This window comes from Gouania willdenowi, chromosome 21, assembly GCF_900634775.1.
Source record: "Gouania willdenowi chromosome 21, fGouWil2.1, whole genome shotgun sequence".
Classification (NCBI taxonomy): Eukaryota; Metazoa; Chordata; class Actinopteri; order Blenniiformes; family Gobiesocidae; genus Gouania; species Gouania willdenowi.
The window spans coordinates 27,916,223-27,939,809 of record NC_041064.1 but is presented as its reverse complement, the minus strand read 5'-3'; the positions used below and the strand labels follow the sequence as shown (position 1 = coordinate 27,939,809).

Here is a 23,587-nt window from a genome sequence, read left to right as displayed (position 1 = left end):
ACTTCCAAATAAACCAATCAGCCAAAGACATACCTCCCTCATCTATTCCTTTTAAACCAGCCAACACAGGATTTAATTACCTTGGCATTACAATTACACAATCTATACGAACTATGCGTGAGAGGAATTTGACCTCATTAACAACAGCAGTTAAATTTGATTTACAAAAATGGGATTATCTACCGTTATCTTTAGCAGGTAAGATACAAATAATTAAAATGAAAGTACGACAAAGATATTTGTATGTTTTCCAATGCCTCCCCGTGTTTCTTCCCAAATTGTTTTTCACAGCCATAAATGGTATTATTTCATCATTCATCTGGGCTAACAAACGTCCAAGGGCAAATCGAACACTGCTCTGCAGGGATAGATCAGTTGGGGGGCTGGGGCTACCCAATCTTATTGGTTACTATTGGGCAGCCACTGTGAACAAACTAACAAACTAATCCGGTTGTTGTTGGAACGCTTAAAATTTGGGCACAAATAAGACACCACCTTGGATGGCTCACTGTCCCTCTAGCATCTCCTATTTGCAATAATCATCTCTTTATTCCAGCGAAGGCCGACCTATGATCTGCTACCTTAGAAAAAAAGGGATTATGTAATTTGGGAGACCTGTATATGGATGGTGTGTTTGCAAGTTTCAATCAATTAATCTTACTTCTTCCAGTACTTTCAACTGCAAAACGCACACTACATCATTCCCACAGACTCCAACACCCAGTGGAATAGACTTGGTTCTTAAGGCTAAAACCTTAACAAAAGGCCATGTTTCATTCTTTTATAATTACTCTCTCCTATGAATGAATCAATTGTTAATAAAATCAAGATACACTGGGAGTCAGAACTACAACTTAATTTCTCTGAGGATTTCTGGGAGGGGGCCTTGAGGGCTGTTAACTCGTCATCCAGTTGCGCCAGACTCTCTCTCATACAATTTAAGGTCCTGCACAGATTACATTATGGCAAGGAGAAACTTTCAACGCTCTATCCAGACACAGTTAACCAAAATTGCCATAGATGTTCACAAACCCCATGCAATCTCACTCATAAGTTTTGGTCATGTCCTAAACTGTCCAAATTTTGGCAACTACTCTTCAAAACAATTCCAGATGTTTTGGACATTAATATAATTTGATGGCCTCCCTTATTGCTTGTAGAATAATCCTCGCTATGGAAGTCTCCACAACCACCATCAGTCAAAGTTTGGTTACACAACATTCTCTCTCTTCTTAAACTAGAAATAATCAAGTTCTCACTTAGAGGCTCATCTAATAGATTTTACTCCCACTGGAGACCATTGCTCTCCTATTTAGATGGGCTCCTAGCTACGGAAGTCTATTTGTAAGCACCCACTGTGGGGTCATATGTGAGCACTACTTCCCTCTGTCGGTCCACCGGTGGCAGATGACCACCCCCCACAACGTATTCATTATAAAATATGCCAGCATAACGGTTCCGCATCAACAACCAGGGAGTAGGCAGCCATCGATATCCATTTTGTACTGCTGATAACAGCTATTCAGGCAGGTATGCGGATGTCCACATGCATGATTCATGTGTTTAGATGTGTAGCTGCACGTGTGCATTTAAGTGTGTGTGTGGACATGTGTATATGTGGGGGTGTATGTGCTGTGCAGATGTACGTCTGTAAATGTACATGTATATATATATACATATTTTTTTTTATGTATATGTATATTTCCATCATCTCTATTTTGTAGTCATATTTGCACTGTAATTATTTAAGAGGCTCAGGGGGTTTGGGGTGAGGAGAGGGGGCTTTCTTTGTTTTGTTTGGATAAAGTTTTTTTTTTCTTTTATGTCCAAATTGTTCAACTGTATAAAAAGAAAAGAAATTGTACACTTTTGTATACAATGGTGTCTGTTACTTGCAACTCATAAATAAAATTATTAAAAAAAACAAAAAAAAAAACCATTAACAACTGTGCCTGTATGACAAGCCCCAAATAAATTGCTTAAAAAATCTGTGCGTCGGACACCGCGTCACTGCATGTTGTTTGATTGCGTCACACTCTACTATTTGGCCTTGCTTTTACCTCACTCCACCAAAGGCCGAATGTGGCTTTGATTGATTGATGTACCAAAAAATTGCGTAAAAGAACAAATAAGAACAAATGGTCAACAACAAACCTGCTGACTGAGTTTCTTCAGGTAGGACACCACACTGTAGCTCAGGCCGTACTCCATGTTGTCGGCTAGCAGGTTTGGTGCTCCCATAATTCTGAGGGCCTTCCTCAAAGCCTGTGTAAGAAAACAAAAGGCATATTAGGCAAATTTAAGTCATATTGAACAAAGCTTGGTAAAAAGAAAAACATGAAGTTTACTTACTCCAATGTAATAAGGAGGCATGGTCTTTAAGTAGTTCTCAAAGGACTGCCTCCATTTTAGAGTGGGCTTGAATTTGTGCACTTTAATCAAGTCGTCTGCCATGGGCAAACAGAAAAATACAGTGAGTTGTTTTTAGCTGGCATTTAATAAAATGCAGGCACATTGAAAGTCAATTTGTTTCCATGTTTTATAATGCCACAAAGGATGTAAAGATTAAGTTCTTACTTCGGGAAAAACCCTTATAGTTTGTAAATTACTCCCTGTAAAGAAAGGATATGTTTAGTGTGAACAATCTATAGTTCTTACCTAGAAGTGGCAGAAGCACAGGGTAGTTGTAGGGCATTACAAACAAGTTGACACAGTTCAGAGCTGTGCTGGCCTTCAGGTAACCAAAAGGCTGTCCGAGGTCACTGTATTTGGCACTGTTGCATACAAACACCTAAAGAAACAAGGATGAAGATTAAAGATTTTTTAACCAATTGCAAGGCACACAAACATCTGCTTGCATGATTTGTTTTAGCCACATTTCCTCAAATACAATCTATATAAAGTCTATCCAACTCTCAATGTACCTTGGATGTAAATCATCTATCGGCATCAGCATTCAACTTGCACATACTTCACTCTAATAAAAAAGGTCAACTTTCCCTTCAAACAAAGACTGATCTCTACAAAACTATCAAACAAAGAAAAACAAAAGTAGAACTACGCAAACTGTATTTACAGAGAAAATGCAAGTGATAATGCTGTATTTGACATTGACACACAATGGCAAATAAAAATATTGTATTAGATTATAAATATATTAAAATAAAGTAAAGTAAAATGGAAAAATAATAATAATAGATAATTAAATAAGAGTGCCTGAGCTTTAGGCCTTAAGCGCCCTTTAACAAGAGTCGATACAGCAACCCCGCTGAAAAATGTTGTTAAAAAATTCAGTCAATAAGTATAAACTTGAGAAAATGCCTGGACATATCAAGATTCCAAGTATTCAAAATGCAGAGGTACCCTCAATGGTAAAATCGGACAAAAAGTGGAGGACAAGTTACCAGCAAAGAAAAAAAAAAATCATACAAAAGACAGAATGAAAATTAGTAACAATATGCATTTCCATGAAAATGCAAGTGAGAATAAGATGTACCAAATTTATGTCAGAGGCACTTCTAATAAATATCAAGGTACCACTGTGAGAACAGTGAATCTTGTAGTACCATAGTTGTCCATGTGATGGCAGTGTTGGATTGTGGGAATGCCAAGCCCACAGCATTCTCAAAATCCTATCATGCAGTATCCATATCATTTGATCTTAGTGTGCCACATTGTAGTGGAAATATTCCTACAACTTTCCTATCTGTGTCAGACCTCACCCATTACATAACAGATTTAGTTAAGCTAATTGGTATCACAGTTGACTCAAGAAATTGAGTTGTCCAGGTCATTGGAAACATCAGCATTAAAGTTTGACGCTGACACTGTAGCATGCAGGTGCATGCTATAGTGTCTGTAGGGCTGTGTGTGCATGGGTGCGCATCATGTCAGGATTGTGTGTGCGTGTGTACGTAGGTGTTGAGCCCAGCCCAGCTGTGGGCTGTTGTCAGAGTGACTGGGCATGTCTTAACTGCTCCAGGAGCAACGGCAATAATCAAGGCATTTTTTGAATTTCCACTAGAGTTTAGATCGGGCCTGAAGCAAACCCAACGTAAATCATTATTTTACTGAACGTATTGCAGCCGGTAGATTGGTAGCACGGTGCCTCGCACAGCAATGGGGGGGCACGCACACACTCACCGCAGCCCAAAAGGTATTGTAATGACATGACTCGAGCTGTTATCACAGTTTTACAGGCTTTAATGGAGATTGTAGTAACACGCCAAAAATAAATGATCAAACACACAAAGAACCGTCTTACACTGTCATACAATCACACTACCGTGGGAACAGAATTGTTCACTAGTCTTTTCCCCGCTTACACCCGCCCTTTCCCCAGCCTCCCAGCCAATCACCACTCAGAACACATGTAAACAAAGACACACATTGGCAGAGAAAGTTGCACGTCAGATAACCACTGAATACACACAAGTGGAACATAACCAGAACTAAGAACCCAGTCCGTTACAGTATGAGCGCAGACCTGACTGAAGCACGCAATCATAGTTGTTACCTTTGCTCCAGCAGCAAGTGAGGAATGAGCAAAATCAGCTTATAATATTCAGTGAATGTGAACGCTGAACAACTAAACAACTAAATTTGACTAAATGCAACTTTGTTTACATTTTGTAAGGACAAAAATGTGGCTGAAACCAATGTGCAATCTCGTTTTAAAGAACTAAAGGAACAAGCTGATAGGTTGACATCACAGTATTAAGAAATATACAAACGAATCCACAAGTGGCTAAAGAGGTTTTTGTTAACAATATAACTGCAATGAAATTTAATTTACTTTGACAGTTTCTCAGTTTAGACTTCAGAAGCAAGATCCAACCCATCAAGAGAGTATTAAAAGCATTTTATATATATATATACATATATACATATCAGGCATGCAAAAACTTTAAACAATATATTGAAGCGTTCGGTACGACATCCACGGTTCAATACTGACTTGTAAACTGCGCATTTTACAGTTTTGCGTTTAACTAGGTTCAGCGCATTATACGTCTCTCTAAATTGGCTTTGAGTGGGAGCCTGACTGTGCCTGTGTGTCAGCAATCAGGGGTGAGGAAAACCTGCCAAGTGAGTTATTAGCCAATCACAATGCACTAAAGTTACACTGACAACGACATTATTTACTTTTAGCATGACTGTCCTTTGGAAGTGTTAATTAATTACAAAAAGTTGTGTTTATTTTCCATCACAAATTACACCATATACCTGTACATGAATGTCTATGAATTTTGTTTGCTTCAAAATACAATAAAAAGCTTTAAAATGAAAAAAGTAACTATCTTTCTTTATCCCTTGCTGTTCTTTAAAATTTACTTAAAACACTTAACAATGGGGACACTTTAAGGGCCCCAGCCATCAGGACCGTACCTAACAGTGACCAAAAAAACGAGGTGTGGGCTGGCTGTATTGTTGCATCTCTTATGTACCGTGTATACATAGATATATATATATCAACAACAACTAAGTGCATATTTAACAATATGCTGCACTAACTTATTGTAACCTATGTACCCCATTGGGTTACATTATTATTAAATGTAAATTATTATGTACAATGTAGACATTCTGCAAAACATTTAAGTCACAACCATCTGAAACAGAACTGTATGAACTTTTATGTTATAAATATTGCATTATCTTTACTTTGGTTCTTATTGTGTGCAGAATCTGTGTATTGACTGTATTTGAAGAGCTTAATTTGGCAAGCAAGCCTTGCGTTTGGTGAGTGATTTAAAAAAATGGATTGAAAAAATGTGAAATTGAATTTTACCTGAAACCTTTTGTCACCTCAAAACAACACGCAAAAACATATTTAATTTGATTGAAGATGCAGAAATGTCAACCAGGTATGCAAGCAGTTAAAGTTTGTTGCATTGTTGATGCGCTGCACTGTACCTGCCAGCAGGTGTGTGGGGATTTTCTCTCCAGGATGTACTGGGTGAGTGGGGAAGGCTCCAGCTCATACTTGTCAAAAGGAACTTTGTCTATCACCATGGGCTCAGCATCAAGACAGGAAAAACGCACGTGAGGGTGGGCGGAGCGAGGAGGCTGCATGGGCAACACAGGACAAGTTTAGCAGTCAATGATGTGCAAGATTAGATGAAAATGAGCTGGAAATAGAGCAGGATGAATCAAGTTATTTCAACCACACTGATGACTGGTTAATGCAGCAGTAATACTGCTCTACATAAAATGAGTCACTAACTTTGTGTTTATACTACAATAAATTTAAAATTTGAATCAGAAGATACATTTAAACTGCCCTGTCATCAGACCACAACTTAACTTAATTTGTCTTATTCTTTAATGTGTGCCTCTCATTGGCTTTTTTTTTTCATAACTTAATATTTCATTATTATAATTATGATCAATAATAAATAGAAGCAGCTTTCATGTACATCTTTTCATGGTAAAACCGAAAACAGATAACTTTTGGTAAAACCATCATTTCAATGGTGGCTACTCTCCCCATTAGTGATATGAGTAAGCGCCTGCCCTCCACCATAAAAGATCACCCTCTATTGTTTTTAAAAGCTGAACATAGTTTAACTTTATTACTTCTGTTAACCTGGGAGGAACATTTACACCTAAATATCTGATATTTCATTATTGTGATACTGGTATATTGTGAATGGGCAGCGCAGCGGTCTTAGATCATCATTAGAATAATCAGAAACTGCAACTATGATCGTCTGATAGAAAGGATTTTTAAAGCATAAATAAAATAAATACATTATATAAAACAAAATTATATGTATTTGTTTATAGGCAAACATTGTGTTTTTTTTTTAAGTCACCCTAGTCTACACATTTCTTACCAGAGTGGGAGAGTTCTGGTCTGGCCAGAAAGCTTCAGGGATTGGCCAGTGACCAATAGGAACCCCGGTTTTAAGGTTCGGTCGGACATAGATCAGCTTGTGGCAACAATGCCAAGGCTGAAGCCCAGACTTCACTGCCTCAGCTGGAGCATCTGCACCAGATCATATACAAAAGATGTGTTAGTTGTAAATATCTGCTTACTTGTTAATTATCGGTACATGGACATTAAACCCTTTATAAAAGTAGATGAGAAAATGAAACAATGGTTTCTCCCCATTAGAATTTAGAGTGTAGCTTGTCATTTAGGTCACTTTTACCTTCGAGTGGGGGAGGGTCTGGTCCCGTCTTCTCAAAGTTTATCACCACTCCACTTTGGATTTTCTGCACCAGAGACTCCAGACACTGATTTAACATTCGCTGAGAGAAGACGCTGTAGGAGCGCCCTGCGACAAACGGACAAGAATTACAGATTTAAAAGTCAATATCTCTGTGTAGATGTGGGTCATTTGTCTATTGTCTCAAGTCTGGTAATTATTCACCTGGTCGAAACAAAACAATTGGCACGAGGTCAAGGTACACATGAGGTCCCCATTCCATTACAGAGCAAAGGCAGAAACAACAGTCTCTTGGTGTGGATAAGAATAGCGCTACCAAAGCTGTACAAGCAGCATAAAATACCTTTAACTGGAGTACATGAACAATAAGACTGAAAATGTTTATTTTATATTCTAATCTCAGTCAGCAACTTAGAACTTTCCAGTGCTCCTAAAGCAGTTTATATATTACAATAGGCTGAGAAGTTTTATTATGGCCCAAAATCATCTTAAGATCCCTGTAGGGCAGAGCAAAAAAAAAATTGATTCAATCGATTTATCGAATTTGTAGATAAAAACAATTTTTATTTTGCAAATTTGAGTTTAAAAAAATAAATAAATAATAAATTAACTTTTTTTCCCACCACAATTTTTTGGGATTTTTTTGCGTTCAATCCTGGAGTACCATAGTGCAATGTGAGCCAGCCCCCTCTTTGTTTACCCTTGAGTAGGCCGTGTGTGCCACAGGCAAGTTTAATTTTTTTATTCGCACTATGCTGAGATACTAAAGAAAAAGTTTATTTTTTTTAATCGTAATGTTATAAAATATATAGCTATCTGATTTCTTAATCAAAAAATTTAAGCTACTGTGTGCTGTTGCACTTTTGCTTAAACCTGGGTTAAAGCTTGAAATTGTTGAATGACAGAGCCTCATTTACTTTGCATTTTGGGATTGTTCTATGCATTTTAACTCTTGAGAACAATCACAGCAATAAAGTTGCATTTTTGACAATATATCTGATGTCTGCAGTCATTTTGAGTGCATTGAAAAAAAATTGCAAATCGAATCAAAACTCAAATTTTTCTTTAAAAAAATCTGAGATTTCGCCCAGCCCTAGATCCCAGTTTTTTTTTTTCTCGACTTAAAGCTGCTACCCACAACAATTTTGTCAGATAAATATAATAGTGGGGGTTTCATTGATAAATAAATTGAAAATCATTTGCTCTAAAATAAAATATAAAAGATTGATATTGCCACTTGAATGGTTGTTTTCATCTCCACTGTAAATACTCCATTAGTTAACATTTTTGTGCATTGCATTGTGGAGTCGCAGAAATGTAATACATAGAAGTGTTTTTACTTCATTCTGATATCACGGCGAATACCAGGAATAAATGTGAATCACTGTCCTCCTTTTCTGGCGTAAAACAATAACTCACAGTAAGACTTTACATCCACAATGCAATGTGTTGAAAAACAACTTTCAAGCGGCAATGTTGACCTTTTTCCTTTCTTTTTACAGTAAATGTTGCTCGATTCAGTAATTAATGAGGCCTCACTATGATTTTTATCTAATAAAACATTTTATGTGGGTTAGGTACACATTGCTATGGAGCAGTGGTGAAAAGAGTACAGAAAAAAAATCTACTTTTGTAAAAGTACTGTTACTTTGATAAAATTTTACTTAAAGTAAAAGTAAAATTACTGGTGTAAAAATCTACTTAAGTAAGAGTAAAAAGTAGCTCACTCAAAATGTACTCAGAGTAAACGTTACTTAGTTTTTTCTTTTGGGGGGGCATCTCTTCCATGCAATAAAAAAATAAAAAGTTGTGTGTACAGATCAAACTAGGTTATTTTTTTTCTATTATGATTATTTATTAGAGAATGTCAAAATAACGTGCATTCTCATGCACGTTATTTAGAAATATTCTCTAATATATATTCTCTAATAAATAATCATAATAAAAAATCACAAGACATGGTGTGGCTAACCTGGATAAATAACATAAAATAAATGTCAAGGGTGTCAATTTGATGAAGTAAGTGCTTGTGTCAATACATCCAATGTGTCAGAGCATCCAATAAATCACCTCTGAAAGCAAGAAATGCGTACAGTATGCTATATAAAGTCTATAAAACATTCTAGGAAGGAGGAAAAAATGATACTGACACCAGGGTGACGTGCGCGCACCTACAAATACAGTTCTATATTAGTAATAATAATTGTAATTAAAATCACAGGATCATTGCGCAAAACTGCTGATAGATTGACTACAACACCTGTAGCTGTTATAAAAAGAATCGCGCACACAATGCGTAGACGCACAGTGGCTTATCTGGCACTGCTGGAGGACGAGTCGCACGGGAGACCAGAGTCGGCGCCAGGCAGTATTACATGGAGAGGCACTAGGAAAACTTCGGGGGGCACAAAAATGCTCCGCTCTGAGTCGCACACAACCTAATGCTATATAAACACAGCCACAAAAACAAAGTTAGCTCGCGAACATACCTCAGACGAAGTAGTCGCTGCAAACATGGGCATCAGCAGACTCAGCTCCTCCTGACCGCAGACCTAGGTTTAAAATCCACTTTTTACGGAGTTGTTCTGTGAGCTTTTTACATTTCTCACCTTTGTGAATGACAATCTTCATTTTCCTTGTCTCGGTTAGAACGATTGGAGCAGCCGTAAACTTCACAAAACATGGGCATTTCATAATTTCAGACGGCAGATTCTCATGTTTTCTGCTCTCCATCTGAATTTAGCTCTTTCGCTTTGTCCCGTTGCAGCAATGTGAGTGACATCACGTGAATCAACAGAGCAGGCCGTATACACATTCTATTGGCTGATCCTAACAACAGCTCTAGGGTACGTTCAATAGCACAAATGTAGCAGACTCCCGTCCACGTGTGGGATTTATTTTACTCTGTAACAGAATCTATTTCAAATGTAGCAAAGTACTCAAAAAAGTAGAAGTACATAAAAAGCTTTTCACTACAACTGCATAAAACTTCTAGCTTTTCACTGCCTCCAACTTCACCTCTAGTGACCTTTCTTTGCACTTATTCAAACACTTCAATAAGTGGCGGTTTCGAGTTAAAATAGACATTAACTGTCATAAAGAGGGAGCAGGTTGTGTCACTGACAATGAAGGTTTGTCGTGTTCTGCATTCAGCCACCACAGAGCGCTGGTGTGTTCTGTTTTCGGTGCATTTCGAGCTAAACCTGACAGTTTCTCTGAGCAGATGCTTCCACAAACCGGTCACAGTTTGTAGTTTCACACTACTACCAGTCACAGCCTTTCCAGTTTTAAATCATTTAAATTAAATAATTAAAACATTTTGAATTCCAGTTTTATTTTCTTAAGCTAATGTGCAGTGCTACTTACAGAATAGGGCTCATCTGAATAGGGTCAAAACATTTTAACACAGGTATCAGATGTAAATGGTAAATGGACTTGACTTATATAGCGCTTTATCGCCACACTGAAGGAGTCTCAAAGCACTTTACATATCAGCTCATTCACCCAATCACTCTCACATTCACACACCAGTGGGACAGGACTGCCATGCAAGGCGCTAGTCAACCACTGGGAGCAACTTAGGTTTCAGTGTCTTGCCCAAAGACACTTAGACACATAGTCAGGTACTGGGATCGAACCCCCAACCTCTCGGTCAGAAGAAGACCCACTACCACCTGAGCCACGGTTGTCAGATGTATCAACATCTGACAATGTTCATAATCATACCATCATTTCATGAACTAAAACCATCAAAACCAAACCAGAACAATATTGAAAATAAAAGCCAAACTGAACATGTGTGAAACTTTGATACTCAGAATTGAAAGTGTGACTTCTTAAACAGAATAACAAACTCCCTTTTTTTTGTCTTGGCAATAATTAATTTGCGATGTTATCCTTTTAACAAAAAGCTAGTTTAATCTGGTCCGGTAAATATTTTGAGCTTGTTCTAGCATGCGGAACAAGGCTGTGCTCTATAAAGTAAGTTCATCTTTCTCTCATGAGACACTCTTTAGACGTCATTTTTCCCCTAAAAAAAAACTTTTAAGGAAATTAAAAACTCTGTTATAAGCTTTTGTTTGCGTGTGGTAACGCATTAAAAACTAAAGACATGTAACAAAAACTGTGTTGGAGTTTTTGGATACTCTTAAAATTTTACACAATCTTTGATGAAACTAAAAGAAAAATGTGTGCATTTTATCAGACAGACATAAAATGCAGTTCTGTATTTGTATTTTTTGTGAAAAAAGTAAAAGGATTGATCTACCTCCTGTGACCTCACACATGGGGGTTATGGGAGAATCGTCCAGTGGAACACCGACAAGAGGCTCGGGCTCCACTGAGGCATTGCCTGGGATACGCAATACCAATGCAAACAGACGCTGGTCCCAGCGAAAGGGCTCTTTCGTCAGCTCACTGCCAGGCAGTGGCGTAGTCAGAGGAAGATGGAGCTGGAGATCAGAAAGGAGATGGACATTTTAGCCATATTGTTTTTTTACAGGGTCAATTTTCCCTTTAGTCATAAGCTCAAACCACCTTAATTCAGATTTTATATATTTAGAAAACATTCATTTATAGTCAAGAGCTATAGGTATATAACACACACATACATATACAAAGCCTACACACATATTAGCCTCAGTTTCTGTGTTAAAAATGGAATGGTGCTGGCTAGCCGGGTCTACAGCGGGCACCCGCTGGCTGCCCTGCTGGTACGGGGCCGGTTCTCCCTTGTGCCCCTGGGTGACGCAATGGCTTCCCAGAATATTTGGGACTTCAGAGCAGCTTACACTGTTTGACAACTTAGAAATGGCTTTGTCACACCTGTAAGCACACACTCTTCCCCTCTGTTCACTTCTGTCTTCATAGTGTCTGAGCAGTTGGATATTCTCCCTTCAATACCACTTTGGTCACTACACTGGCAGAGCAGTTTTCACTCTTAACAGCATAAAAATTGCTTAGCTCTTATACTTTTTGTTGTCCACCAAAACTTATTTTTCTTTGTAATTACCCCATTACACAGGAGTAACATTGTATTTTCCTCCAAAAAAGTATAGTTAAGCCTTCCCTAGGGAGGGTGGGTGACAGTGACAATTCAGCAAAATAACAAACTTATCAATACTTCATTTAAACTAACATGTATATATATACAGTATATTTGTAGACAATATGCACATACTGTATATATTGTAGAAAATCTGTGCTGTTCAGCGCAACTCTTGTTTTACTATTTTTTGCACTTCTAACAGAATGAGGCTAATTATTGTGTAAGCTTCAAACATATGCATTACTTTAACATGTGTGAAAAAAATCATCTGTGGGCATAATCTTATGGCTGATTATGTATTTAGAAAGACTTCATTATGTTAAGATAATTGAAATTTTTATTTTTAGCATCATTTTGAGTAGGAAGCAAAACCAACTTCAAACATAAGAACCCAAATTGAGCAGTGGCAGTAGAGGATGGTTGAATTTTCACAATTGTATTGTGATATTTCTCCTGATGGGCAGGGATATCATTTGAGATTTTAACTGACCTCATCTTGGACTCCACCACTGCTGGTTAACTTGTTGCCATCAGTGATTGCAATTATGATGGCAGGTTCGAGGAAAAAAGGGTTCCTTCCCTGATGATAGCAACAACAACAAAAAGGCATTTAAATTAAAATTATAAAAGCACAATACATATAATTTAATACCATTTTAAAATGTGTGATAACTACTGCAGTGAAACCTGATTTACTCGCATACAAAAGCAATAAGGCAGAGAACGCTTTCTACAAGTAAAAACTCCATTACAGGGAAAAATACGCAATGACAAGCACACAATGAGTTCTACAGGTAATTTAGAAACACTTAACTTACTGACTATGACACCAGTGCCTATCAATCGTTTTTGTTTCAGGACCCAATATTGTCACTTAAAGGGGGTATCATGTAAAAATCACATTTTTAAGCTTTATTTCATGTTAGTGTGTCATTCCCTCCTCAAAAACATACTTCCAGTGTTTCTCAGATTGATCCACGTATTTTTGAATAATCTTTAAATCTCCTGCTAGCAGCCATTTTCCTGATGTTATGGTCGAGGACACAAGGCTCCGCCTTAGGGACGAGGCCCCTCCTATGTTCTCTTCCTTAGTTCAGCCCACAGCACCCGCCTCCGCAGATTTAGCTTTTAATTTCCTTATTTTAAATACTTTTGTGAGAAACCCATGGCTTATGTTGCCTCTACTCTGCTCATCGTAGTAGCTGCCTGCCTTTAGTTTTTATAAATGCCTTCAGCAAGAAAATGTATTTTTGGGTGCAAAGAAAACAGCCATCTTTTGGATGAAACAATTCGTCAAGAATTGTTGGAGTTCATCTTTGGAAGTGGCCCTTGTCCCAAAAAAATCTGCTATGTTTGTTCCAGACACTTTTCAGATGACTGCTTTAAAATAAAAGCTTTATTTGAAAGTGGATTAATAAGTACACTGACACTAAAAAACAATGCAATCCCTACTCTGGACTACTTCTTCAGAGCCAGCAGCAGCATGGGTAAGCGGGTGTGTGTGTGTGTGTGTGTGTGTGTGTGCGCGCGTGTGAGAGAGAGAGCCAGTAGCTAGGGAGAGATCACTTCTCCTCTGACCGTATGTTAGCATTCCTCACTTTCATAACCATTCAAAATGTAGAAAGTAGCCAAATATAGCACACAGAAAAACAAAAGTAAACAAAATCCATGCATGTTTGTATGCGTACTGAAGGGGAAGTGTTCATGGGTGCGTCAGACAAGCTTGGAGTTTCTTAAAGAGACAGGCAAAATCGAAGCGTCATGAACCGTGTGCTAGAGGGAAATTTATTTATTTATTTTACAAGTTTTTTTTTTTATATATTTGCTGCATTTTCCCCCAAAAAAATGGGTAACATAGTTATTTGAGTATGCTATAGAATGGTACTATAAGCCTGAAAAAAAAAAAAGAAAAAAAAAAAAAAAAAAAATGATACCCCCCTTTAACAAGCAACGAAACAAACTAAAGAAAACATTCCAAAAATATGGTGTAGTATACATATACAATATTACCGTTAATCACATAAGCAGATATGGCATAGGTTGTTGCTGGGAAATTAACTACTTAAAATACATAACTCTATAAATGCATTTTGGCTTGTCACGTACAGTCTGTGATTTCAAGTGGATAATGAAGTGAAAGGCTCTATACATAATGATTTTCCACAATGCATTTTGAGGAGACGGATCCCCTCACCTCAGCCTTGTATGCATAAGAAAACAGACATGCATGAATGCAATTAGTCAATTCAAAGCAGCCCAACATACAGGCATGCAGCTGAAGTGTGGATTTTCCCATTAAAATCTTAAATTTTGAGGAAAGTAACTGGATATGGCAGTTAGATACAGACCCCTCTGACCCACAAGTTGAGCACATCCATATTGACTGCGAGAGAAAACCAGAGCCCACAATCTTCATGCATTGCTGACATTTAAGTTACTAAGCAGCCCATGTAATAACATCAATAACAATTTAAAAGTAACAGAGCCAGGACAAATTAAACCTTGGCAGCAGCTAAAAGGGTTTGGTAGCAGGAACAACAAAAAATACTGGTATTTAAAGCAGAACTAACTTTTTCACCTCTTTAATTGTGGTTATAAGGTAGGGGAATAAATGCAGGGATTAGATCATTTTGGCTTTTTTTCTTTCTACCAAATTATGGTTGTTGTCTTAGGACATACTGTAAATAAAAAAAAACTTGAACACCAAATTAAAAAGAATATTTGGAAAGATATGTTTTTGTTTCTCTCTCTCCATAATACTGTATGAATACATTAAAACGGTGTAGTCAAATATTGTCAACGTAGACAGACTAAGTAGTACATTTAATCCCAGATTTTTTATTTAACCTTTATTTATCGAGGAAAAGTCCCATTGAGGTATAAAACCTATTTTTCAAGGGAGTACTGCAGAAAAACAAGATAATACAACTAAGCAGCCTCTAAAAACTGACTTTTAAGTTATAATGTAAGCACTAAACATCCAGGGCATGTACAACAAAGCTGATAACTTCTTAATGGGGTAAATAATAATGGTCATTTACAATGAATGGCTAACCTGGTTCGGACCAGGTTAAGATGTGAATAAGATCTGAGCGGATATAAAAGCACTGCTTCCTGACCAATCAGTACTTTTGGGAAATAACCTGTCCATTCTTAGAAGATCCTTGTTGGTGCAGATCTGACAGATGTGTTTCGAAAAAAAAAAAAAAGAATGAATAGCTGCAATTCTTTAATTTACCCGATGACATCCTATAAGAAATGGTATAGATTTTCATCTGATGGACTGGTCTATATTTATCAGCTGATTGAGGCTGTGTGTGTCGGGCGCTCTCTGTATCCACGTATAAAATCAGTTTTATTTCTCTGCCTGCAACCCTTCCTTCCTGCTTTTGCTGCAGCACCTGGATTATAATTCTTCATCTTTTAAGAAATAATTGTCTATTCCTCTATAGTACGTAACGTAGTCTGCTCTGCACAGTTTCTCCGTGTTTGTGATTGGTCAGACACTAACTAGGGGTTTCCACTGAATACATCTTCGCTGCGCCACGGCACCGAGCCGGTTTTGCCTCACTGTCCGCCGTCCGGTAATCCACACCGGTTGTGTTTTGAGTGCGCCACGGTGCACTCCAGTTGAACGACTGTGATGTCACGAGACAGAGCAGTTCTCACAATATTTATATAATTGCGTGACAACACAGTTAAATGTATGTGTTATAAACACAACAATAAACAGATAAACAGGTCAGTGTTCCTAACGAAGAAGTAGAAGAAGGTTGGACTCTGGATTTGTCATGGCCACATTTTTTAGCAACAGCCAACAGAGAAGAGATAAAGTTGCACCATTAAAATATGAACTAAATCAAAGTACAAATACAGTGCAGTTACAGTATGAGAGGAAACAATATAGTGAATGTGAATTTGTTTTTACACATTATGACGTTTTGGTGATGTATTTACTTGAAATATAATCTGAAGTGTTTTATTTTGAAAAGTAACCCAGTATTTTATTGCGGAATACATGCTTAATTTCCTGTTTAGCTTCATTGCTCTGTGTTGATTGATGCGTCGTGCTCCAGTGTACGCCAGAAATAGAAGCCCTGCGTATATCTGGCGGAGGGCACCGGACTACCGCAGCTGAGAAGGAGCAGACGCACCGCAGCGGACCCGGTGCAAATTAACACATAGACTAAAGTGGAAACCTATCAGCTCCGGTGACGCAACGCAGCGGAGATGCATCCAGTGGAAATTGGGGGTGAAAATGAGCACGCAGCCAGGTGGGAATCACGTGACTTAAGTTAGCTTTATACAACAGTTAGTTCTGAACAAGTAATTTGATTGGACAACAAAAATTTTAGGAGTGGCAATATAGAATAACAGCACTGTGATATTTTTTATTTAGTTTTTAGACGTTATCCGGCTGTAAAGACATTCTAATAATTATATCTTAGATTGTGGCAAACTTTTCTATAGCAAAGATGGACATAAATCACACAAATAACATTTAATATAAATTATGGACATTAGACGCAGAGAAATAGAAATAGGCCTCGATACATCAGCTCAAACCAGGCGCATTAATATAAAATGATACAAAGTAGCGGAAATATGCAGACAGAGTAGGAAAAGTTTAAGTGATGCCTGACAACAGCCTTGTCTCCCTTCCAGTTGCAAAACTATGTGTTGGTGGAGCCAAATAAATGATTAAATAATCAAATATCTTGTCACGTAACACTGTTGACTAATAAAACGCGCTTGAAGAACTGTTGTATTAATAGCAATTTCACACTCGAGGTCATGCTGAATATCAGCTCCGGTGTGATTATGTGCGGCCAATCACACCAGTGCTGATATTTAGCAAAACAGAGCTTCCTCTCTTGTGATATTGCTTAATCGTAGTACAGCTGCTCAGGGATTGAGAATGTTTGGTTACGTGAAGCCTGCTAACTGAGAGTTATCCAAGATATATTTATCCAGCTTTGTAGTACGGGCCACAAGTAATTAAATAACACATACTGGGCTACATTGCATTGATTATAGATGGGTATCTCTAAAAAACAACAGTACATTGAGACCCGTAATTAGATGTTTAAAATCCACAGGACTGATAAAAGGATAGTGGATGGGAGTAAAAATGGGTGGTTGTGAAATAACGCAACGAATGCCAACCTCCTTAAAATACCAATGAAAAAAGAATAGGACACATTTATTAAACAATTGTCTTGCAGGCTGAAATCTTGAGTTGTTATTTGTTCCACTTTGCTAAAGGACCAACCCAATTTAAAATAAACATATGAGATATTACAGAGCAGAGACAAATTAGTTCTCAGTGATTAACAATACTAGCTACTGATGTGGAAAATTTAAGCTGTAGCCTGTAATACCTTGTGCACTGGTATTTTTGTGTCATGTGACAGAGGATGTTTGGGCTCCAAAGTATGCATGTGGTTGATGCTTGTAAGACTGGGGGAAGATGAGCACTGGGGTTTGGAGGGTGGGGTATGTGGAGGGGACATGACACTTTTAATTGCACTTTAGTCAGCTGACTACCTTCCCTGCCTGTTCAATGACTACATACCTGTCCATAGTTGTCTATGCCAGTCACTAATCTATTGAGATTGAGTAAATCAAAAGCGGTCCTCAAGGACTGGCCAATAGTTGTGAGTCCAGTTGCTTGGAGGTTCCTCAGTTCTGTCATGAAGGTGGCGTGGCTCTCCTTCCATCCAGCCTTTTCAGAGCAAAAATAAAGCAGTAATCATATAATTTTGTACTCAAGTTGCTGTTTTATAAAATGTGTACATGTCCATAGCACATGTTAATAGTGTCTGACTGAAAATAATTTGACATAACAGGTCTCATAAGCTTGGATCAGGTTTAATCTTCAAAAAGTCCTGTTTTTGGACTGCTTGAACAGAAACATTCCTCCTCCAACAATGACTCAAATGCATGAATACATTTGATAGTGGTCAGCAGGGTCTTAATGTGCAGACTTCTAGCTATGCCTCTATGAGCTGTGGCTAAAGATGTAGCACACCTCCAAAGGTATGAATGGTCAGATTTAACTGTTTTCATTAAATGTCTAAACACTGATATCATTCTATCTAGTTGTGTCAAATCTGATGAACACCCAAAGCTGTAAGGTAATTTCTACAGAAACCATTAGAGTCTGGCCTGACCTATGTTAGATAGATCTGTAAATGTTCTCAATAATGCAGATTAACCACACTAATTAGAATAAATAATAATGACAGATGTGAACAGGTAAATGTCAGGGCTATAACTTCCAAGTGATCCATGTCATAAAGAGGCAACACGACCTCTTAAAGAATGTGAATATCAACGCAGACTCCTCATGTCCATATACTTAAAATCTAATCTCTAGTGCCCCATGGTGAGAGGCCCTGCAACATCTGATGCAGAACACAAAACATTATCATTTTATATAAACAAATAAAAGTCTGAAAAAAGTTGTGTTGTGACATATCCACTGAATAAACATAACTGCAGTTTATTTGACTTTTTCTCCATTTTTTTTAAAGAGAGCTTTAGAATACTATCTTTACCTACAACAATCTTTAAGAATTTCATTAATTATGTGAATATTGCACTTTTTTGTAGACAAGACCCTTAATGATAAACTAAATACTTGACAGCGTCAAACAGGCCAGTTAAGCAGCTTGAAATCACTTTTTTAGTTTTCATGTTTGAATTTGGTCTAAACAAGTAGGCTGCTCTGTCAGTGCTGTTCTTCCTCCTCCCCTTTGGTATCACTTCGCTGTATAAATAACACCCAGAGTTCCTTGCTGCTTTCACTAAAACAAAATGTCGGCCATGTTTTAAAAGGGGTATAGTATCTCCTCTGGAAGATTTCCTTCAATACAATTGATGTATGATCACGGCGTGGTGGGAAGCGATGACAGGACAAGGCAGTCTGCGCAATGCAAAGCTGGACATGAGCTCAAATGCAAACTCTACCTTTATCCCAAACGGAACGTCTTCATAGTTTACCAACATGTACCGGTCCCCTCGGCTGGCCGGATCTCTCCCTCTGAGCTGTGGAGATAGTAGAGAGTTTTTTAGGCATTGAGGTCAGAACTGTGACAAGCGAGCCTGCAACAGCCCAACCACGATGCGAGGCTCGGGATCTCCCAGTTAGTATACCGTCCAGCGTTTACAGTACCTTCATAAAAGTCTCAATAGCGCCTTTTGCTATATCCAGATAGGTAATGCCCAGATGGGTGCGCTGGTTCATGGAAGCGGACGTGTCTATCAGAAAAAGTAAAACGGGCATTGTAGTGGCAGTGACACGTTCTACATTGACTTGGTGTCAGTACAACCGTCCTCAAAAATCTTTTGTTCTCCTAACGCCTGTGGCACCTCTCAGCTAGCTAGCGAGCTAGCCTAGCCGGCTAACTGTCTGTCTCACACATTCTTTCAAAAAAGTGTAAGAATAGTGAGTATTAAGGCCCCCTGCGGGCCAACTAAGCCTAAAACCTTAACTTCCGGGGGCTGCTTATTGATTCAGAAGGAATTTCAGTAATTTTTACACTAAATGGTAAATATTTTTAAGTTTCATAGTAACAAAATAACGCCTCACACGGAGTCCCTGCTTCTCCCTATAAATTCGCTCTGGCCAGTCCGCTGGTTTTAAACAAAGGCTCCCGTCTCGCCCCGCCTCCTGAGTGGTTCCTGATGATCACATGCCAGTTCCAATGATTTCCATTGGCCGCTCTGAGCCACTCATTACCATATCCAAAAAAAGCTAAAGCAGAGCTGCTTCTGAGCATGCGTTATGTCCAACGAGGCAAGAATGCTTGAGGGAAAAATTCTTAGTTACCATGTGTACGTCAAAGAATGCTACATATGTGGCGATGCACTCATTTCATGGAGCATTGACGCATTATTAGCGGGGATATAGGCCAGGACCCGCTTCGCATTTGTCCTGAAAGCTTATTCACAATCTCGCACTGGTTCAGTACTTCCGCATTAAGTCAAAGTTCAAGAGGGATAAACTCGCCCTGGCTGACGACGTAGGAAGCGAGTCTTACAGAGAATTATGTTATTTTTCCCATTTGAGCGTTGATTCATTGAAAACATTTTTTTTTTGCGTAGACGTAGTATCAGTCTCCGAGGCAGAAAGACAGAGTTCGCTGCTAAAGCTAATGCTGCACACTAGCTGAATATTCTGTTTTCCTGATTTTCAAACTGTTTCAGCTGACGGCGTAACTCCAATTCACTCATCGACCTGTGCATCTTGTGCACTTCTTTCAAATTTGTAAATTGAATTAAAATAATTGCTTAGTAAAAATAATCATGGACCTGGTTAGTGAATGGTGTACCTTGTAAATTTACCTTTCAAAGGCATACTGTCCTTTTCACACGGAAATATTGCTTGTCCCATCAATAATAATAATCATACATTTTATTTATAAGCGCTTTTCAAAAACGCTAAAACACTTTATAATTGTTAAAACAATTACACAAGTCAGAAAAATAAACCAACAACAATAAAGTAAATACAGAAAATACATAACAATCAAAAGTTGAAAGCTTGGGAGAGGAGAGTGGAAGCAGAGGAGGTCTGTCGATTTGGGCTTCTCTCGTCGGTTTTACTGAAGTGCTCGGATACGTGCATCATTCCCGGGTAGAGTCCTAATCCGCCCGCTGGAGACCCAGGTAGTCGGTGTTTTCATTCACAAGGGGTGGAAGCGAGGGTACTGCCTTGCTTCCACACTGCTGCTGAGCTGCTTTCATCCGTTTTTAAAAGTGCTCGGATCGGCCGAAATCGGCATCAGTGGAAAACCCTGGACAGCTCCTCTCGAGTCCGAATATGTGTAATATTAATAATATGAACACTATTAAAACACTAACGATCTCTGGAATAACACTGTTAGGTAGGAAGTATCAACAGAGTGGACGAGCTTGTTTACGTTTTTATCCCTCTCGACCTATGACCACCACCCCCAGGTCGTGCATGCGCAGTTCCACAGTGTGGAAAGGCTTATTACATAACACTTCATCCTATGCAAAGGGCGTGGGCTTCAGTTAAAGACAACCCCTTGAAGAATACAAAGAAAGACGAAGGCAAAGAAATGTCCTTGAGGAATATTTAAACGAGATAGCACATTAACTACTTCATAGTTCCGCTGGTCTCGTTTTTCTCTATACGATGACAAAATGTAGGACGTTCTATTAAGGAGAACAGGTTAAGCGTAAGAGTGACTGCAAATGATTGACACAATTATCACTGCAAAACATTGCACTGTGTAATAGTATATATGTATCCCAAATGTTTTTGTTTGTGTATCAGTTTTGGCTTGGGACAAACAAATAGTGTGTGAAAATAATTCATTAATAAAGATCTGTCAGATCATTTTAGACATGAAAATAGCTACTTTTCGATACCACATGACTTTTGACATGACGTGCAACCATATTTACATAATGTAACTTCTTGGCAAAATCATGTTCCGTAAAAAAAGATGAAACTCCCAGTGGCGGACGCTTCATCACCTCCTGCTTGATACCCTCTTAGTACTACTGTAATCATCTTTGTACTAATGTAATCACTTGCTCCACTGAAAGGCTTTTCAGAATAAAACGTATTATGGTACGTGTCCTGTTTGTATCGTCTTTGTATTTTCAGTGTATATATTCTACAACGTTAAGTATTATTTAAGTAGCCTGAGAAATAGAGTTTGTGGTTTCAATGATTTTGTAATTTTTTTCTCCACCCTGATAGCACAGTGATTTATCACTTTATTTTAAACTTCCATTTTCTCCACCAGTTACGACATATAAACTCATTTTGAATTCAAAGCTTAGTTCCAATTGCGATCAAACCCAGGACAAACATGCCGATTGGCTACTTGTTGAAAATTAAAAATAAAACATTTATATTGTCAGAATTTATTATCCATACCAACTGTATGCAAAACCATTTTTACCAAAGAGTACTATAGGCCTATATCAAACCAAAAACAGTTTTAGTAACAAAACAAAACAAAAAAGAAGGTGGAAAATTTGATTGCTAAAATCAAGAAATACTACTACTACTACTACTACTACTACTAATAATAATAATAATAATAATAATAATAATAATAATAATAATAATAATAATAATGCAAAGCTGGACATGAGCTCAAATGCAAACTCTACCTTTATCCCAAACGGAACGTCTTCATAGTTTACCATAGTTTACTCTGAGCTTTGGAGATAGTCATGAGTTTTTTAGGCATTGAGGTCAGAACTGTGACAAGCGAGCCTGCAACAGCCCAACCATGATGCGAGGCTCGGGATCTCCCAGTTAGTACATGGTCCAGCGTTTACAGTACCTTCATAAAAGTCTCAAAAGCGCCTTTTGCTATATCCAGATAGGTAATGCCCAGATGGGCATTATTGAATATTTATAATAATAATAACTTTTATTGTGATAACCGGAACTGCATTGTTAGCGTGATGTAGAACATGTGTGGGCGGGGTTTGTGTGAACGTTTTTGTCAGCTGACGGATACACGCACAACACGCCGTGCCAGCTTGCTAACGGTGAACCTGCAGCCCTGGGATCTTTGGACTTTTGGGGAGGGGGTTACTGGCACCGCTTCTGGTTTTCGGTGCTGGAGACAAGCCCCGAGTAATGTGCAGCACCATCATGGCGACAGAGACCGCGCAGCCACGGCCACAGGCTCGGAAACCGTACCTGCTGGGCTCCATCGATGCTTTCCAGGAGGTCGTTAGCACGGCAGTCATCCTTCCAAAAGAGGACGGGGTGATCAGCGTATCCGAGGACAGGTAAGCCCCACAGTCTCATATCTCTCTCTCTCTCTCTCCCTCCCTCTCTCTCTCTCTCTCTCTCTCTCTCTCTCTCTCTCTCTCTCTCTCTCTCTCTCTCTCTCTCTCTCTCTCTCTCTCTCTCATATACCAACATAACTTGTTGGTACTAAATAATATAATTAGCTAAAATACTTTAATGCCTAATTTAGTACAGCCAAACCACTTTGTGTAGTTCAAATAAGATGTGGACAGATATTTAAGATATTTCAGTATAATTAGAGGAACAGTTCTTACTGTTAAGTTACTTTTAAATGCCCTAAACAGTGAACATGACTCTTGACTCTGACCTTTCATCTTCATCTTCCTTCTTGCTGCTGGTGGATGTTTTTATCCAGGAGTGCAAATAGCTGCTTCCCTGGGCTGCCTGCTGTGTTTCCCTTTCTTTTTCCTTTCTTATCCTCTCATTTTTAGGCATTATACTGCAATTGGTGAATTGGTAAATTAAAAGATACCAACAATATGATTAAGACTGTTAGGTTTATGTAGCCTAATGTAAACCACAATAGCCTACTAAATATTAATCTTAAGTAAG

General features: G+C 38.3%; 2 protein-coding genes across 8 annotated transcripts in view; one reads left to right on the top strand and one right to left on the bottom strand.

Moving 5' to 3' along the window:
- Positions 1 to 22,567, bottom strand: part of ints6 (integrator complex subunit 6) — a 39,047-nt gene extending 16,480 nt beyond the window's left edge. Inside the window, exons 1-11 of one of the 4 annotated variants that reach the window (XM_028436843.1) lie at positions 22,557 to 22,567; positions 19,195 to 19,272; positions 17,798 to 17,947; positions 12,713 to 12,802; positions 11,443 to 11,626; positions 7,158 to 7,283; positions 6,840 to 6,991; positions 5,917 to 6,069; positions 2,659 to 2,791; positions 2,353 to 2,447; positions 2,155 to 2,265 (exon numbers count right to left, since the gene is read on the bottom strand). In XM_028436843.1, the coding sequence (XP_028292644.1) occupies positions 2,155 to 2,265; positions 2,353 to 2,447; positions 2,659 to 2,791; positions 5,917 to 6,069; positions 6,840 to 6,991; positions 7,158 to 7,283; positions 11,443 to 11,626; positions 12,713 to 12,802; positions 17,798 to 17,947; positions 19,195 to 19,272; positions 22,557 to 22,562 (1,278 nt within the window). In that variant the 5' untranslated portion in view covers positions 22,563 to 22,567. Of the gene's footprint in view, positions 1 to 2,154; positions 2,266 to 2,352; positions 2,448 to 2,658; positions 2,792 to 5,916; positions 6,070 to 6,839; positions 6,992 to 7,157; positions 7,284 to 9,664; positions 9,728 to 11,442; positions 11,627 to 12,712; positions 12,803 to 17,797; positions 17,948 to 19,194; positions 19,273 to 19,399; positions 19,960 to 22,380; positions 22,418 to 22,556 lie in introns of those variants that run through there. The other 3 variants (XM_028436842.1, XM_028436844.1, XM_028436845.1) reach the window with 3 other exon arrangements.
- A 136-nt stretch (positions 22,568 to 22,703) lies between these two features.
- Positions 22,704 to 23,587, top strand: part of wdfy2 (WD repeat and FYVE domain containing 2) — a 74,871-nt gene continuing 73,987 nt past the window's right edge. For 3 of the 4 annotated variants that reach the window (XR_003672691.1, XM_028436848.1, XM_028436846.1), the window contains exon 1: positions 22,704 to 23,013. Coding sequence is in view for 3 of the 4 variants with exons in the window: in XM_028436848.1 (XP_028292649.1) it covers positions 22,859 to 23,013 (155 nt within the window). In the remaining variant the exon portion in view is untranslated. The remainder of the gene's footprint in view (positions 23,014 to 23,587) is intronic. The other variant, XM_028436847.1, reaches the window with a different exon arrangement.